Here is a 19,622-nt window from a genome sequence, read left to right as displayed (position 1 = left end):
TGTAAATGAGGTATGGAATATATTATTAAATTATTAATTGCTTGAGAAGTTGAGTCAGTCACCTTCCTTTTCCACAATTTTATGGGTCCCTCTTGAAATTGGAAAATTACTAAAGCATTCACATTAATTCATGAAATTCAAATGTTGTGAAAGCTGCCATAAAAGGGAAAGCTGCGACTGCTTTCCTTTTACGTAAAGTCATTAAGAAGTTCCGAAAAGAAAAATATTTAGTATGTTTACAACAGATACTTCACAGGAGTCAGAGGCTAACACTTTTACGTGAGATAGCGCTAATCCACAGTGCTTCATCTCGATATCCACTGTGCAAACTTTTAACTCAAGGGATAAGTACTTAATCCCTTCAGGGTGAAACCATCAGGGCGTATCCAAGAGGAATAAATTTAATCCGTTTTGCACAAGATATAGATTACAGCTTTATCCAAAGTTTCACAAACTTTAAAGATTTGAACTCAGCTTTTGTGAATCCAAATAATTCAAATAAATTGAGGTATATGAAAATAAAAGAGAATGTTGAATAAATATCTGTTATTTCAATGAAATAAAGAGAGTTCATTTTTCAGCTTTCATAAAATCTAAATTTTCGGAAAATTAACAAAAAAGTTAAAAATCAACCAATACAAGTTTCAAGTAACAGGGTTACCAACATAGGATGAGACTTCAGAGACGACTGTTGTGAATTTATACTGTCTGTATCTTTATATTCATGATTCCCTGCAACTGTAAACTTGTTTTTTTCTTTGCCAAATCATTAAATAAACAATTAAATTACTATTTTTTAACAGAAGGCCCAGTTTGAACTTGGAATCGTCATATTTTAAGAGTTTTCGGTCGTCTTTGTGGTCTTTTGAGGGAACCCTGTGAGATTTAAAAATATCTGGAATAAAAGACGAGTTATATCTGGACATAGTCCATTAAACATATGAGACAGCTGACTCAAGTTATGACTGTACATAGTCCATTTAACATATGCGACATGCAACTGACTCAAGTTATGACTGTACACAGTCCATTTAACATATGAGACACAGCTGACTCAAGTTATGACTGTGCATAGGCCATTAAACATATGAGACACAGCTATTATGCAATGTAAACAAACCCATCTCATTTAATAAGTGATTTAATAAGTTTCAAGCAAAAATTTTCCCATCATAACTTCAACTGTGCTTATTGCTTTAATGTTGTCTCACTGAATGTAAACAAAGAATAAAAAAAAACATTTTATTTTCAGAAAACTGTTTTCATCAGAAATCCTGAGATGAATATTTTGGCTCAGATTTCTCAGATTAGAGGAGAAGCTCAAGATCTTGGTTTAATCACTCCTCCCAGTCTAAACTTACACCTGGAGACTTTCAAATCTGTCCATCTTGCTCTAGGTTAGAAGTTAGAAGGAAGAGGGGAGAAAGAACATTTTTGAGAAAAAGAACAGCCCATTAACTATAGCTTTTTCATCCAGTAAATTAGAACAATCTGAAAACTGAACGCCATATTCTACTGTACATAACGCATTGTTGTTTATTTTCACCATCAAAATAAATTTCACAACAGTTACAACTTTAAACTTAATATTATTAATAATGTAAAAGATATCGTAACTTTTCTCTTTGAAAAGTGTTCAATTCCCACAATTTTCTTTTTTAAAGCCACAATTTAAAAAAACATTATTTTTTTAAATGGAGAATTACAATTATGTGATACGTCTAAGGTTAATAAGAGGTAAATAAAAAGTTTTAAAAAAGGTTTGATACAGTACTAGTATTTATCACATCATCTTAAGCTTGTAATAGAAATATTTTTCAACCTTGGCTTTTCAGGATGATTTTGGAGTCCAGAAGCCACTTTTGGGGGAGTACCTGGAGTGGTATTTACTAGGGTTGGGTATACAGGAGGAGATAAGGATAATCCAACCTACTACAGGTGGCTAACCCCCCCCCCCCTCCTCTCTGGAATCGTAAACCAGCTTTAATCTCGGGTTTTCCAAAATGTTGTCTGTATTTTTTAACTTAAAAATTGACGAATATGAAAGGAACTGATTACTTTTCTCAACCAATAATCTTTGCAACCTGATTTCGTAAACCTTTGCTGTTTCAAACTATAAATTTTACTAGATCACCGACTAATCTTAGTTTGAATATCAAGATTTCAATCATCAGGTTGCAAAGAGAAAGGGATTAGAAAATTAGAGATTGAACCGAAAAGCGAAACAAAAATATAGGGGAATTTATTTCTTTGTTTTAATTCATTTTTAAGACTACAACATATTTTGGTGAATTTAAAGGATTGTAAAAAAGATCATAGAGAAAGTCACCCCCCCCATTCGTTGTGCCTAAATTTGTCCGGGGGGGGGGCCCCCGTTTGAGGATAAACCATCTGGACTTTTCACTTTTCCCAGGGGGGGGGCGTGGCCTATTCCCCCTATCCCCAACATAAATACGCCCCTAAAATCTTGATTATATGTAATTTGTTTATCTTTATAGTTTGGGAAACCATACGGAAACTGTGGAAGTCTGGTTCGACGAATCTATAGGAAGCATATTTTTAATTAGAACAATTATTGTTTATTTAATTCTATAAAACTTATTAAAACCTTAAAGAAATTGAATCTTTTCCACAAGCTTAAATTTTCTAATCCCTATATCTTTGCAACCTGAAGGTGTAAACCTTTGATATTTCAAAGTAAGATTATTTGAGCTAACAGAATTAATAGTTTGAAATGTTTAGGGTCTCGCGCATTGGGTTGCAAAGATAAAGGGATTAAAAAATCAGAATTTGTGACGAAGACTCAATTTATATTTTTTTTAAACATAAATAACTCGCTAATTTTCTAATTCACCTTAGCAACTTGGGTTTTTCAAATTATGAATTCAGCTACAGATCAAAGAGTATAAGTTTGAAGTATCAAAGGGTTACACAAACAGGTTCAGGTTGCAAAGAAATGGGGATTTGTCCCTTTTAGCTTCTTTTTTCCTTGTGTAAATTAAAAATCTATTTTTTAGAATTTTAAGATTAGAGAATTGTAAGCTTAGAAATTATGCTGGTGAACTATAGTAAAGTTTGAGAGTATTCTGACCATGTTTTGGAATCTGCATAATCCAACAGTTAAAACATCATCACAGTACAGGTTGTATTTTCGGAGATTCTCCTGGATTTTGAGGTTTTTTTGTACTCACTTTGGGGTATTGAAGGGGGGATTTTGTAGATTTTTTAGACTCATTTTGGGGGATTTAGGTGCGGGGGACGGGGGTTAATATTAGCGATTGTTTTTTTAAGAATCTTAAAATTTTTACTTTTTTAGATCAAGAATATTTTTGAGTTCAGCAGACAAGTTAGAAGAGGCAGAAAAAAGTTTAGCAGAGCAGAGAAACAAATCCTCAAAATCAGTTTTGACAGAGGTTGAAATCCTGAATAAATTCTACGTAGCTGAGAAAAAACATCAAAAAAATGCATTGAGACAACATTCTTCTATTTTGTTAACTTTGAAAAACTCCAATGTAAAGGTAAATATTTTAATTATCAGTTATTTAATTGATTTTTCAATCTAAAAAATGTTGGTTTACATTTTTAATAAACTAATTATTTGTCTGTTTAAGTTTGATGAGCTTTTGAATATGAATCTGGAAGAAATGAACAAAGAAGATTTGGCACAATTTTATCTTGTGACAAAACTGAACGGATTTCTCGCGCATTTTCCCGCCAATGGAGCTGTACGCATGTTCAACCAATCCTATAAACAGCTGGGCATAAATAACAAAATGGCGGAATATATTAGAAACTGTTTGATAAAAAAGTCCTAATAATTTTTTTGTTATTTTCTTCAAACATTGAAAATTTCTGATTTAACTTTGGCAATACCCTTATTTTCTTGGAATAATGGTGGATTATATATTTATTTGAGTTTTGGGTTAATTTCTATTAAAAACTGTCTGATTAAAAAGTTATTTTCTTCAAACATTAAAAATTACGAATTTAACTTTGGCAATACCCTTATTTACTTGGAATAAGGTGGATTATATATTTACATATACATTTCAAGATTCTCATTTGTTTAATATGATCTAAAAAGAGTCTTTATATGGCACAACTTTCTAAATTATTTAGTTTCATCCCTCATATGCTTTAACTCTGCTATACAAAAGTAGTTACTAAGTCCACAGTTGCAATGCCTTTAACATTATGTTTTGTTTTAAATTCACAGCTTTTACATTTTTGGTTAAAATTATTTCGCGAATAAAGAAAATTATTTGCAAACATTTTTTCAAAATTATCTTTATGAAATTACATTTTTCAACTGAGCCTAGACCAGAGAAGTGTGATAGATAATTCCAGATAATTTAACTTATAAATTAAATATATATTGTGAAAAGAAAATATTTTTTTTTATTATAATTTATGTAGATAAAATATGTAGAATATTATACATATGACCAATAAATCCATGGGGGAGGCTCTTTTAATATTACATCTGCTTGCATTTCCCTTCCTCAGGTCAGGCACAGTGGTGTACCTAGGGGGGGCAGTAGTTCTCTTGCCCCCCCTGGGAGTTCCAAAAATACAAAATTAAAAGGAAACTACGTTTAGAAAGTAACACCTGACAATGACAAAGACTAAGGATTTGTCTAAATTCACTGTTAATACAAGGAGAGAAAAGTTTTAGCCTTCTAAAGAGAATACTTCTTTACACAAGATGTACTATGACGGAGAGCAGACTTAACGATCTTGCACTTATAGCTTTACACCCTATAAGGCTGTCTGAGCTCTCTACTGAAAAAAATCATTGAAATGTTTGTGCAAGCAAATCCCAGAAAATTGTAGCTTAAAAGATTTGGTTAAAATGTAGATTGAGTAAATTCTATCTGAAAATTTCAGAAGAAATTTCGTTTATTCGTAAAAATATAATTTTTAATGATGCTGTGATTATTGATTTAGTTAGCTGTGATGGAGTTAAGTGATAAATTTATAAAGTCAAAAAGTTAGTTTTTCAAGCAAAGGAATAATTTTTAGACTCTAAGGTTAGTAACACCCAAAAAAGTAGTCTTTTTGGTGTATTTTTATGGTGAACAAAATAAGTCCAGGTGGGAGAGGGGGTTAAGCTAATGTAACGTACCAGCAATGTCGCATACATTTTACCTTGATCTCTTTAGCTTAGAGTGAAGACACTATAGTTTCAGTAGAAGTAATTATTGCCATTTACTGATAGCGTCGATATAAGGATTTATATCTCTAATTGGATAATGAGATAGATAGAAAGATAGATGTTACCTCCATGCTATTTCTATTGGTTCAGAATAGACAACAAACATATGACTGAACCCTGATTGGATCAGGTGCTAATGGACTCGGCATACAGGAATGAACAGTAAGATGTGTATTTTTTCTTGCCTTTTGCAAACTCTTTCCATTTATCTTTTCATTCCTAAATCATATTTAAGCAGACAATTCGGTTTTCCCAAAAAAAAAATTAGAATATTTTAGCCTATGTCATATCCTTCAGGCCTGACCTAATGTCAGCCCATTAGGTCCAGCCGTATTGCCAGTTATAGCTAATGTATAAATATATACATATATGATCGAAGAGCTTCTTATAAATTAGACACTTATTATGCATCCACAGATTCGATATTAAATATCAACCTAAATATTTTTTATATTGGCCAACATTATAATATATTGGCCAACATTATAATTTATCAGGCACACTGAGGGTTCAAGTAATTGCATGTGTTATAGGAGTTTGCCGATTTCAAATGTTTTAAAGATTTTTTTTATTGACGCCCCCCCTTCCCTCCACTCCCTCTCATTTACTGTAATTCTATACCCAAGTTTTGTTTTTCAACTAATTAAAAGTTTTTATGTCTTCCTCAAATATCATTAAATGTATAAAAAATAATCAAGATTTAAAAACAAGTTTTTGGAACATGAAGTCGGAGAGAGTTTTAATAAATATTGGAACTAAGTGACGAATTTTTAACCGTCCTCGTTCTGCGCGGCATTCATAAATTAATTATCCTAAAGGACTTATGAAATGTGGTATGACTTGAATACCTTCAATATTTACTTTATTATTTTTTGATGTTCCAAGAACTTAAAAAAGGCCCGATTCACAACGGTACCCTTGAAACCTTTATTAGGTCATTAATGTGGAAGATAACGTTGTTTTTCTCGTTTTAAAGTGTTCAACTCTGACAATTCCTTCATTGTTTACCTGCAGCATAAATGTGCAAGTCAATTTTGTAGAGAAACCAGAATTGAAGACAAAAAATAGTTTATAAAATAGAATATATTTATTTAATTCGATTGTGTTCAGACACAGCCTCTCAAGTTACCGCGTAGTGAATTGTACATACCTCTCACTAAAAAAAGAATCATTTAAAATATCGCCTACTGACCTTTAAAATGGATTTACAGAATTTTTTAATCTTAATTCAGTTTATTCCATAATTATGAAGACAGCAAAAGAGCTTATCTAATATTGTTTTCTATGTTTTTCATTGTTTTTCATTGAATCAATTATATTGATTATTTTCATTTCAACACATAAATTTTGATAATATTTTATCGAATTTTACATATTATATCACTTTGAAAGCGACATTTTGAAAATTATTTCATTGTGTTCATATATACAAGATGTAATAAATATAGTAATATCCCCAATATCTTGGAAACCTGGTCCTACCTGTATATAAAGGAATAACCCTAATTAACATGTCTTGTATATAGAACTCTGTTCGTTAATCTCTGAACAGACCTATCAATCAATTACATTTTTACCTGTATCATTAAACCCAAAATATAGTTAGTTGAATATTAACTCTGTTTGATTACGGTCAGAGTAAGTTCTCGGTAGAGAGCATAGAGTTGAAAAGAGTTGTATCTGGATTGATAAATACTAAAGAATACAGAGAGAGTTGTATCTGGATTGATAAATACTAAAGAATACAGAGAGAGTTGTATCTGGATTGATAAATACTAAAGAATACAGAGAGAGTTGTATCTGGATGATACATACTTAAGAATACAGAGAATCTGGATTGATACAGACTTAAAGTACTGTTGGAGCAAGGCATTTGTTACACATACTTAAAGAACTATTAGAGTAAGAAATTTTTACAAAGATGTAATGTACTAAAGGAATTAAGTCTTTGCTACAAACTCGAATTTTCTAATCCCTATATCTTTGCTTGCAGCCTGATGTTTTAAACCTGTGATATTTCAAACTTAGATTATTTGATATATCAGAGCTGGGAATTTTTAAATGGTGAATATCGGGGTTAATGCTTGTTCTCCTCTTGTTTTTAATCTCCAGATTAATTTAGCGATCGGGATTAAGGATATCCCATTCTTAAGTTTTCAGCTCGGATTAAGGATATCCCATTCTAAAGTTTTCAGCTCAGAAATTATAGTTTTGAAAATTAGGTGTACGACACTGTGTTAAAAAGAAAAATTAGAAAATCAGAGTTTGTAGCCAAGACTCACTTCCTTTGTGCTTTGATAACTATCAAAGATAAAAGTAAGGTTTAATGTCGTCTGCATGAATTCCAATGTATATTTGAAGACACTTATGTTAAAAAAACTGTACTAGTAAGGCTGTAAGACAGCGAACAAGTTTTTAAGAAATGAAAACATTTTCGAGTGACTCAATAAATTTAACAAACTCTTACTTGTAAAAAATGAGTGAAATCGAATGGATACAATTCACGGTTTTGTCCGAATATAGAGCCACCATTTTTACATTTTCGAATAATTTATAACAAGTTCAATAAAACAACATGCTTATGTTTCAAATATTTACGATATGCAATAAAAAATCTTAGTCTCAAATTTATTGGGATTCCTTGCAGAGTTCGCGTATCAGATGGGTTTCAATTATGCTAGTTAATATATGGACGAGTAAATGGTTGGGATGGGGATGGGTGTCCCAAAAAAATAGGTAAAAATTTAACAAATAAAAAAAATCATGAACACGTTCCTTAAATTATCAATGGCCAAAAAATGAAATTTTGTAACAAAAAAGTAAAACTGATATTTTTTAACAAATTTTTTGACACACTGTTGAAAATAATAAGTTTGAGGATTTGCTCCAGTGTGTTTGCGTGTTTACCAAGTTTTCAGAAAGCAAAAACAAGATACAGGTGATGGAGGTGAGTGCTAGATAGAGTAGATGTCAATTACCCTGACCCCTGATGGATTTGACCAGATTGATCGGAACAACATAACAGTTGAGATCGGACCATGTCGGAGAGAAGACGTGTAGAAAGTATCTCCGCGGCGAGTGTGCCGGCCGGGGAGGAGTTTAGTTCTTTAAAAGACGGGTTTTGGTGAGTCATGCTTATAGAAATAATATCATTGAAAAACAGGGATTCAATGTTTTTAAAAACAATTATATTGTGTTGTACAACTTCACAATAAACAAAGAAATGTCATCGATTTTTACCAGGATACATTTTTTATTAAAAAGATAAGAAAAATTTTAAAAATATAATATTTTGAAAATCTCATTAAGAAAACAAAGTCTAAAAAATTTAGATTTTTATTTGGTTCGTTTATTTCATATTTCATGATGTTGAGCTATTTAAGGTTTGAGGAGAAATTTAAACCCGTCCATTTTTATGAGTTCTATAATTTGTCCATTTTCAGGAACCCTAAGTACGAAGGTGAACCCAAGACTAGATTAAGATCGAATACTCTGATTACTACGGGTTCAACTAGACCTGAGACCCGACCCCGGAGAACCATGTCCGTGTCGACAAAACAGAACCGTCCTACTCCGAGACCCAGGCTCAATCCTAAACTTGGAAGTTTACAAGAACACGCCACTGGAGTAGACATGGATAATGTTTACTCCACCCCGTGGTCCGACCAGGGTTGTATTCGGACCCGGATATCCTCGGTGTCCTCCAGCTCCTCCTCCCTGTCCTCTTCATCCTCCTCAAACCCGTCCTCTCCGACCAGTCTTAGTCCTGAACAGTTCTGGGCCAAGTACAAGAGAACCTGTGAGGGTTCAGTTTTTAAAACTCTTCTGTCCAAACTATCAATATCTGAACTAGAACCCGTGGACTCCGAAGAACCCCTGTACGCTGAGATATACGGAGCTAAACCTTCCCAGAGTAAAATATCCCGTGATTTGTTCCCAATCCAACCTCCCCTACCCAGAAAGAACAGCATATCTAAACCCCCGGCTCGACCCCCATATCCAGCTTCATCCATTAAAAAATAAAAATCTCCTAGTCGATAGAAGTGCCATTAAATATAAGATAGAAAACCACGTGAAAATCCAAGTTGAACTGTAATATAAATCTCAATAAATTATATTTATGTAAAAAATCAAATTCTCTGAATTAAAAGGCTGTAATTTTAGTTAGAAAGATATTAAGTTATTATTTTAGTGAAGATTGGTTTCCAGGAATTTATAAGATCACTTTAGAATTCTTTTTAATGCAGAGTTATTTCAGTGAAAATTGAATTACAACCTTTCATACAGAGTGTCCCACGAAAGATGGCAGTCGGTGAATAGTTTAAAATGCCTTCTTCCATAATTTGATACGTTGTTTGATAATAAAGAGACCAATAACATTTTTCATATGACAGTTATATTATAGTAAAATTGATTTCACAGTAAAATATATATGAGTTAAACATTTTTTAAAGAAATAAACTGCAAAATACAATATGTGGAAAAAGACATTCCAAACTATTCACCAACTGTCATGTTTCGTGGGACACCCTGTATATACATGTATATTCAGAACATTTAAACTTGAAAAGTTAGTAATTTTAAAATATTTATTTGTTCATATTTTTATAGAAAAAAATATGTTTTTGAATTTAAGAATGACAACAAAATATGTCAATTAAAGTATAAGAAGAAAGCAGAGTAAGTTGTGAGTCTCTAATTTAGTAAAAATATCAAAATGAACGTTGACATCATTTTAGGTTACTACGTTACAAGCCTCTTGCCTGATTAACAAGTTGAGGATAATATCTTCGGTTTTTTAACTTGAAAACATATGTTCCCCATGTCCTTCAATTGCCTGATTAACAAGTTGAGGATAATATCTTCGGTTTTTTAACTTGAAAACATATGTTCCCCATGTCCTTCAATGTGAAAACATATGTTCCCCATGTCCTTCAAGGTGAAAACATATGTTCCCCCATGTCCTTCAATGTGAAAACATATGTTCCCCCATGTCCTTCAAGGTGAAAACATATGTTCCCCCATGTCCTTCAAGGTGAAAACATATGTTCCCCCATGTCCTTCAAGGTGAAAATGAGAAAGGATTAAAGAATTAATGCAAAAGACTGAAAGGATTTACATGTCAGGACAAATTTTAGAAAGGAACTGAGTTTTTGCAACAAACTCAAATTTTCTTTAAAATCCCGATATCTTACAACCTATTTCAACAACAAATTTTTGAAATTTCAAACTTAAATTAGTTGATCTAAAATTATTTATAAATTGAAATATCAAAAGTCGACGGCACACTATAGTTTCAGTAGAAGTAAATATTTCCATTTACTGTTAGCGCCGATATAAGGATTTATTTCTAATTGGATAATGGGATAGATAGAAAGATAGATGTTACCGCCATACTATTTCTATTGGTTCAGAATAGACAACAAAGAAATGACTGAACCTTGATTGGATCAGGCGCTAATGGACTCGGCATACAGGAGTGGGCATCGGGTTGAAAAGATATAGGAATTAGAAAATTTGAGTTTGCAGCAAACGCTCAGATCCTTTCATGCACGTTAAATTGAAATCTTTAATTGAAAGTTTTAATTGAAATCGTACATGTTTTCAATCAGAACTTCTTTTGTTAAAGGACCAAATAAACTAGCTTTTCTCATAATTGAGATTAAAATCAAAAATAGAAGAGCTACGAGGACACAAAGGTGCACCAGTAACGTTGTATGTTTGACCTTCTCCTATTGCCTAATGGAGCGCGATGTCAAACTTGTTTCTGTAAATTAAGTCACAAGATTTTTTCTTGTTTTTAAATGTTTCGCCAATTCCTTGCTTTTCTACATCGTAAAGAACCAGGAGAATTTTAAATAAAACTTTTTAAAAAAAAATATATGAGAATAGAAAAAATAGATATTATATTGAATACTCAAAGTTAGCCTTAATTGAACTTAATCATGTTGATTTTAATTGTGGGCCACAGCTATTGATAGGTTTTTTCGAGAGTTTTAATACTGTCAACTTCCAACATTTCCAAATATTCTGTAAAAATTTACTTTATAAAATATTGCTGTAATTTTATCCTGAGAAAAGTACAAAATAATGGGAAAACTATCGTTTTTGGTTAATTTTTTTCAGATATTTTCTCTCCAGGTCCAAATTTGGCATCTGCAAAAAATTTTGTTTTTTGTGAAACTTTCATTTCTTAAAAAAACCTTTAAAGTGAAAAAAAAAAACTAAACTTTATTTTATCACTAGCTAGCAAAACCAAAAATTTCGAGAAATGCTGAAGAGAATTTTTGAAACGCTAACATTGCAGAATAGTATCTTTTTTAACCATTTCTGTTCGGCGCTAAACAAAACAATTGAGTCTTTGCTGCAAACTCTGAATTTCTAATCCCGATATCTTATAGCTACCAAAAGTTGTAGAACTTAGATATTTCAAACTATAAATTCTGTTATGATAAAATGATTTAAGTTTAAAATATCAAATGTTTTACACCATTAGGTTGCAAAGATACAGAGATTAGAAAATTTGAGTTTTTGGCTAAGACTCAATTCCTTTGTTTGTCTCCTGAGAGCCAGTATTTTGTAAGAAAACTTCTTGTTTTTAAAAACCATACCTCACTGAGCCTGGTCAACCTTTCCGGTCCCAGTTTGTACTGCATCGCCCGGACATTGGGTTAATAAAGCAGAAACTCAATAGGCCTAGCCCGTGCAACAAAGTTGACGCGGTCAGACTTTAGGTTGAATTTACTTTTACAAAAGGGTCAGGGGTGCGTGACCTTTCACTTTACTAAAGTGAGTTGGCATGAGTTAGTTACAATTGTATAAAAATAAACTGAGAAAAACATTTACAAAACTTACAAAGAATAATCTTCAAAGGCCTAAGTCCAATTCACAATGGCACCCTTATGAAGATTTGTCTGATCAAGTATGAATAAGATATCCAAGTNTACTGACAAGAACTATATAGGTAGCCCAGCCTTACTGACAAGAACTATATAGGTAGCCCAGCCTTACTGACAAGAACTATATAGGTAGCCCAGCCTTACTGACAAGAACTATATAGGTAGCCCAGCCTTACTGACAAGAACTATATAGGTAGCCCAGCCTTACTGACAAGAACTATATAGGTAGCCCAGCCTTACTGACAAGAACTATATAGGTAGCCCAGCCTTACTGACAAGAACTATATAGGTAGCCCAGCCTTACTGACAAGAACTATATAGGTAGCCCAGCCTTACTGACAAGAACTATATAGGTAGCCCAGCCTTACTGACAAGAACTATATAGGTAGCCCAGCCTTACTGACAAGAACTATATAGGTAGCCCAGCCTTACTGACAAGAACTATATAGGTAGCCCAGCCTTACTGACAAGAACTATATAGGTAGCCCAGCCTTACTGACAAGAACTATATAGGTAGCCCAGCCTTACTGACAAGAACTATATAGGTAGCCCAGCCTTACTGACAAGAACTATATAGGTAGCCCAGCCTTACTGACAAGAACTATATAGGTAGCCCAGCCTTACTGACAAGAACTATATAGGTAGCCCAGCCTTACTGACAAGAACTATATAGGTAGCCCAGCCTTACTGACAAGAACTATATAGGTAGCCCAGCCTTACTGACAAGAACTATATAGGTAGCCCAGCCTTACTGACAAGAACTATATAGGTAGCCCAGCCTTACTGACAAGAACTATATAGGTAGCCCAGCCTTACTGACAAGAACTATATAGGTAGCCCAGCCTTACTGACAAGAACTATATAGGTAGCCCAGCCTTACTGACAAGAACTATATAGGTAGCCCAGCCTTACTGACAAGAACTATATAGGTAGCCCAGCCTTACTGACAAGAACTATATAGGTAGCCCAGCCTTACTGACAAGAACTATATAGGTAGCCCAGCCTTACTGACAAGAACTATATAGGTAGCCCAGCCCTACTGACAAGCACTATATAGGTAGACGCTTCAGACACAATTTATCATTTTTTAACTAAGCTTCACCAATTACGGCTTAGTGTGAACATGCAGTCTGTTGAAAGCATCTTGACCAATTAGAGGACGTTAGATATCATTTGGTATGGTTTGTCTTCTCAATTCTAATCAAGATTATGTCAAAAATGTATCATTAAAAGATGGCTCGTTGCTTTTATATTTAAACTGCAGTGCACATCTTTCATGCTTTCTCTCTTAAGGTTTTAACCTTCATTTAATGGGACTTTTGACAATTTTCAGTGTACCTTTAATTACAGGGTTCCATTTACGATAATTTAGCTTACTTGGGCCACTTGAAATAAAGGCATTTAAAACACTGTTGTCCGAAATTTAGGCAAGCCTCTTTAGGAGAATCGCCGTTCGGGTTCAGAATGTACTTTGTAAAAATCCGGGGGGTACACCCCTAAATTTCACTCAGGGGGGGGTAACGGACTGCCAACCCCCCCCCCCCTGAAACCGCCTACGAGTACAAATTCATTTGCCAGATTTTCCCAAATATTTGCCCAATGTCCCCACCAGATTTGGGAAAATTCTATATTCATTTATATTGTATATATTCATAGCATTATTATAGAATATTAAACCGGTTTCTTGAACCCAACTCTGTGGACAATAAGATGCAGCTTGAATCCGAAAGCTCAAGTCGTAAATAAGGCCCAAAGACAGCATAAACCCGAGTCGTATTTTCCCGAGTATTTTTAAATTGTGGGCTCCACAGACTTTATTTCTAGCAACCCTCCATTAAAAAAAACCAGAGTGGCATTAAAAACTATTGTATTCAATTTTTAAAATCTTAAAGTCACGGTGGACTTGCCACTTTAAATTAAGTCGTTGATTGTAGTAATTTTGTAGATTGTAGTAATTTTGGAAGCACAAGAAACACAAAGCGGCCACATTTCAGAAATAAGGAGTATATACTATAACGCTTTATTCTTTATGAGTTTCTGAATGAAGAATATCTAACATTTGGAGAGGACTTATTAGAATGGCATGTCTGACTCCCGACGGCACCCTTAATTTAAACCTTGTCTGTTCAGAAATGAATGAAATAAATTTATTTCACTATCTGAAAATTGATTATTTAACATTGTAGTTTCTATATAACAGTGATTTGTGCATTTCTGCTGCATGCAGAGACAAAAAAGGAAAATAAAATTTCTTCCTCTTCTTAAAGCAGGGTATTGTTGTAAATCGGACCTGTAACTTTTTTTTGGAGAGTCACTTGAAATTACAGTCTTTGAGGCCTTTTCAGATATAAAACAAGCTATAATAATTCTGTAAATAACTCGTTCTCAACGTTGCCCCCGCCTCCCCCTCTAAAAAAAACATCCTGTGGTTGAAAGCTAAAGAAACCTGACCGGCCCCCTCCTCCCTCCCCACCGGAAACGCTGTCTCGGGTTGACCGCAAACCTGCTTACCTCTCACACGCTAGTCAACACAGGTGTTGCACTGACGCAAATTAACCCAGCTCTGACGCATTTTACGCATTGTTCAGATATTTAATTGGGTATTGTGATATGTATAGTGGTTCCAATCTTTGAATGATATACAGTAAGAACCAGACAACTCTGGAATAGAAAGACGACAGTAAGACAAAAGTTATGACTTTAATTAGTCCAATGAACATGAGACACTGTAAAGCTGTAGCGTGTACAGTATAACAACATAAGCCCATTCAACTTAATACCTGACTTAATATGTTGCTGGTAAAAATATGGTCTTTGGAAAAACATCAAATAGTTCTACAATGTCGCCTTCCTATTCCACAGTTTTCTGGTTCTCACTGCATAAATCGATGAACATGTTCGTACATTTCCAAAATGTCCAAAAATGGTAAAAGTCGAACTTAAAGAGTGGGGTTTATATAATGTATAGTAGATAAAAGAGCGATTATTTCAACACCCTGCACATTCTCCAATTTTCTTTAGCTGACTAAAGAACTCAGTTTTTCCCACGAACTCAAATTTTCTCTTCCTCATATCTTTGCAACCTTAGAAATTTCAAACTTAAATTATTTGATCTAACAGAATTCATAGTTTGAAATATCATAAAAGGTTGACGACATTGGACTGCAAATACATATATAGGGATGAGAAAATCAGAGTTTGTTGCAAGAACTCAGTTCTTTTCAGGGAAATTTAAAAATCCTACTTCTTGAAACAATATATATAGGTATACAGTATAAAAGCCATCTTTTTTATTAAATACTTTTCAAATCGCATAATAAGAAAAATTATAGAATCGATTCGATGAATGATGCCAACGTTACGTCTCTAGTACTTAGTCCACTGCAGTCGTGAGTAGCCAGAGTAATCTGAACCTAAACATGTTCACTGTTCATAAATATATTCATTGTTCATTAACATGTTCAAATATTTATTCATTTAATGAACTAAAAGGAACAGTATGCGTTATTTGAAGAAAACCTCCATTCCTCATTTACAACGTTTCTCTTAAACCCTTTGTAAGATCTAGAATGAAAAAGATATCCAAGTTTTTAACTTTGAAAATTGATTACTTTCAATAGTGGGTTCTCTTATGCTACAGAAACAATAATTAACAATAATTATGAACAAAACCTTAACATTGATATGAAACAAATATTATCATGAACATGAACATAAAAACAGAAGTAGAAAATCATAAACTAGCTCATGAACATGTATACATACAAGAATATGCTTTTGAAGTTGAGGAAAAACATCAACTTAAACTTGTACACTTACATGAACATGAACATGCTCAAAAACTTGACGAAGAACATGAACAATAGTTTTGAACTTATAACCAATCACGTGAACTGAACAGTGAACATGAACAAAATAATAAAAATGTCATGAACATTGAAAAACAGTGCTTCGGATCCGTATCATTTTGATGCGGATCCGGATCCGCGGATCCGCATCCGTGATGATGGATCCGGATCCTGACTCTGATACGGATCCGGATCCGGATCCGAGGTAACTTTTGATTCTGTGAATCGGATTTTCCCTATTAAATGTTATGCAAGGTTATAATTTATAAACTATAGTAATCCTAAAGTTAAAAATGTCGTCATTACTATTATATAAATGTAAACATTAAATTATTAAAGATGATTTTGAAAAATTTTCGTCATGTAAATAATACATTTACGAACCATTTTGATTTATTTATTCCATGGTTTTGGTTAATTTTTGGCGCTACCCGGATCCATATCAACGTTTCCTGATACGGATCCGGATCCGACCAAATGATACGGATCCGACCGGATCCGGATCCGGATCCGAAACGCTGTTGAAAAAATACCCAATAAAGAAAAACAAACAAAACCACGGTCATCAAATAACCCAAGGCTATGAAAACAAGAAACCAAATATATATTATGGATTGCATGAGAAAAATGGTCCGATAATAACAACTGACCTTAAACCCCCCAGATTTCACTACACGTAATAATATCTATTCTTCAGGATAAATATCAATATTAAATAACAAAAATTCAAGAACCTCAAATCCAAAAGAAACTCTCAAATGAAAAATCCTAATAAAAGAATCTCTGAGAAACTCAATGAAACTCAATGAAACTCGATGAAACTCGATGAAACTCGATGAAACTCAAAGAAACTCATAGAAACTCAAAGAAACTCCATGAAACTCAATAAAACTAAATAAAACTCCATGAAACTCAATAAAACTCAATAAATCTCAATGAAACTCAATGAAACTCAGTGAAACTCAAAGAAACTCAAAGAAACTCAATTAAAGTAAAAAATCCTACCTTGTTATAAACATTAAACCATTCTGGATGATGATCCATTTTCTCTGCTTTAAGTGCAACCCTGGGGATATAATCTTCATTCAAAAAGGAAAAAAAAGAAAACTACTTACGTAATTTCAAAAATTGCATAAACTTTCCATTTTAAACCTTTGTCTGGGTAAAACTGATTGAGATATCTTTATATATTCGTCTTCTTTATGCAATAAAAAAATTGATAACAAAAATTTGTGTTAATTCATAGAAAAACGAAGATATTTTTTCCATTATTGCTTAGGCAAAGTTTTAACGGTTACCGTTGTGAATCAGATTTTTGTTAATCTTCAAAAGGAGGGTCTGAGTTGAAATTACGCCGGCAGTAACTTTATTTGACTGATTTTAAATCTTTATACCTGGACATAAACCCCCAGGATTGATTGAAATCTTTAAAGATGAATTCCTTGTAAATAGCATCTCTTCCTTCCACCATACTCCATCCTTCAACAAAATAACATCTTTAAACCTTCCACAATACTCCATTCTTCAACGAAATAAACATCTTTGAACCTTCCACTATACTCTATCCTTTATCAAAATAACATCTTTAACACTTCCACTATACTCCATCCTTCAACAAAATAACATCTTTAACACTTCCACTATACTCCATCCTTCAACAAAATAACATCTTTAACACTTCCACTATACTCCATCCTTTATTAAATTAAATATCTTTAAACCTTCCACTATACTCTATCCCTTCTCAAATTAAATATCTTTAAACCTTCCACTATACTCCATTCTTTATTAAATTCAACATCTTTAAACCTTCCACTATACTCCATTCTTTATTAAATTCAACATCTTTAAAGCTTCCACTATACTTCATCCTTTATCAAACTAAACATCCTTAAATCTTCCACTATATGCCATCCTTTATTAAATTCAATATCTTTAAACCTTCCACTATACTCCATCCTTTATTAAATTCAACGGCTTTAAAACGTCCACATGCACTATACTTCATTCTTTATCAAATTATAAATATTGAAATCTTTTTTTATTTTTTAAATTTACAAATCATTTTAATAATCTTAAAATGGTAAAAATTCATTTTATACTTATTACACTAAATATTTGTTTCGAAGAGATTTAGAAAATTTAAATAATGTGTAGTTAAACCATATTTTAAGTCTTTGCAACAAATAAAAATTCCGGTCTCAAATTCTGTCCATTTTCAGCAATGCTCTTAATTGTCATGAAATTCCTTTAAAAAATCTTTTCATATTAAAACATTTTTAAAAGTTGAAAAATAACTCACCTTTTTCAAGGATTGGGCTTAACAAGGTGTTCCTCTCAGAATCTGACAGTTTAGTAGCCATTTTCTAAATATAATTTTTTTAAACTTTTTTGAAAGTCACTTCAGACTTAATTTCAATTATAGAGCGGCCTAACTGATTCACAAGAGTACCATTTAAACTTTAATCTGATCAAGGATGAATGACATGTCCCAGCTAAAAATTGATTATTTGTATTTGTGGGTCCTCTATATAAACGTTAATTATCAATTAATGGACTCAAAATTAAACCAAATTTTCTATAAAATTCTTCACATCTATCCTTATTAAAAAAAAAACATTTTCTGACTGGACAATAAAACCTTTGTTGAGTTTATAAATGAAAATAAAACAAAAAGTTGTACTGCAGTTTATAAGCCACACAAAATACCATTGTAAACATCAATATTTGGGCCTGAACGAACAGGCTTTTTAAAATTATCTGAGATAAAATCCTCTATGTTTACCCTGGTTAGATATTGACTACTTGTAGCTATATTCTTTAACGGAGGCTGACAGCAGATCAGAGGACGGAGACCAGAGGATAATAGAGGTCTGAAATATATTCATAATTGGTAATAAAACCGATTATGGCTGGTAAGCCATCAGAGCAAGAATGGGATTATTTTAAGTTGAGAATAAAAGAATTATAATAAATTTGTTTGAAAACAAATTGGAAAGGTATGGATTAGAACTGTATATATTCTACTTAAAATCGTTCTCTAGGAATATACCCAATGTAAACAGAAGACAATTATGTAAACTTTAGACAATGATGAAAACTAGGAGACAATGATGTAAACCTGTAGAAAATGATGGAAACTAGTAGACAATGATGTAAACTAGAAGATAATTATGTAAACTTGTAGACAATGATATAAACAAGTAGACAATGATGTAAACTAGTAGACAATGATGTAAAGTAATAGACTATGATGTAAACTAGTAGACAATGATGTAAACTAGGAGACAATGATGTAAACTAGGAGCCAATGATGTAAAATAGTAGTAAATAATGTAAACATCTAGAAGAAAATGATATAAATTAGAAGACAAGGTCGTAAACTAGTAGACAAGGACGTAAATTAGTCTACAATGAATAATGATGTAAACAACTAGCAGACAACTATGAAAATTGAGAACAGCAGACGAAACCAAAATTTCTGAATGAAGACGACTTAAAATGTACTGATGCCGCGATCTTTTATTAAATCACGTAAATCCTAGAAAAACCGGTTTTTCGGTTTTAGCGCCAGAATTCTTTCAGAAGTATTACGAAATAAACTTATAAAAGTAATAAGTATGATGTTAGACATTCTACATTCAATTACGTTATTCACTA

At 32.7% G+C, this 19,622-nt stretch overlaps 2 protein-coding genes and 2 long non-coding RNA genes across 4 annotated transcripts; 3 read left to right on the top strand and 1 right to left on the bottom strand.

Moving 5' to 3' along the window:
- Nucleotides 1-1,229: 1,229 nt before the first annotated feature.
- Nucleotides 1,230-2,553, top strand: LOC111715014 (uncharacterized). The gene is made up of 3 exons (XR_002768151.1): nt 1,230-1,397; nt 1,836-1,938; nt 2,499-2,553. It is a non-coding gene; the product is annotated as an uncharacterized LOC111715014 (long non-coding RNA).
- Nucleotides 2,554-3,063: 510 nt separating this feature from the next.
- Nucleotides 3,064-4,508, top strand: LOC111715013 (uncharacterized). The gene is made up of 3 exons (XR_002768149.1): nt 3,064-3,142; nt 3,317-3,518; nt 3,612-4,508. It is a non-coding gene; the product is annotated as an uncharacterized LOC111715013 (long non-coding RNA).
- A 3,727-nt stretch (nt 4,509-8,235) lies between these two features.
- Nucleotides 8,236-9,365, top strand: LOC111715018 (uncharacterized). Its single transcript, XM_023490253.1, has 2 exons — nt 8,236-8,339; nt 8,659-9,365. The coding sequence occupies exons 1-2, from the start codon at nt 8,254-8,256 to the stop codon at nt 9,236-9,238; spliced, it is 666 nt and encodes a 221-aa protein (XP_023346021.1). The 5' UTR covers nt 8,236-8,253; the 3' UTR covers nt 9,239-9,365.
- A 6,024-nt stretch (nt 9,366-15,389) lies between these two features.
- Nucleotides 15,390-18,862, bottom strand: LOC111715012 (probable pterin-4-alpha-carbinolamine dehydratase). Its single transcript, XM_023490246.1, has 5 exons — nt 18,748-18,862; nt 18,265-18,328; nt 17,357-17,441; nt 16,968-17,028; nt 15,390-15,527 (listed from the first exon to the last, which is right to left on the bottom strand). Exons 2-5 carry the CDS (start codon nt 18,323-18,325, stop codon nt 15,441-15,443), a joined length of 294 nt encoding a protein of 97 aa, XP_023346014.1. The 5' UTR covers nt 18,326-18,328; nt 18,748-18,862; the 3' UTR covers nt 15,390-15,440.
- Between the last annotated feature and the right edge of the window lie 760 nt (nt 18,863-19,622).

This window comes from Eurytemora carolleeae, unplaced genomic scaffold (assembly GCF_000591075.1).
Source record: "Eurytemora carolleeae unplaced genomic scaffold, Eaff_2.0 scaffold1677, whole genome shotgun sequence".
NCBI classification, from domain to species: domain Eukaryota; kingdom Metazoa; phylum Arthropoda; class Copepoda; order Calanoida; family Temoridae; genus Eurytemora; species Eurytemora carolleeae.
The sequence above is the reverse complement of the archived record's forward strand: the minus strand, read 5'-3'. Positions and strand labels throughout refer to the sequence as shown.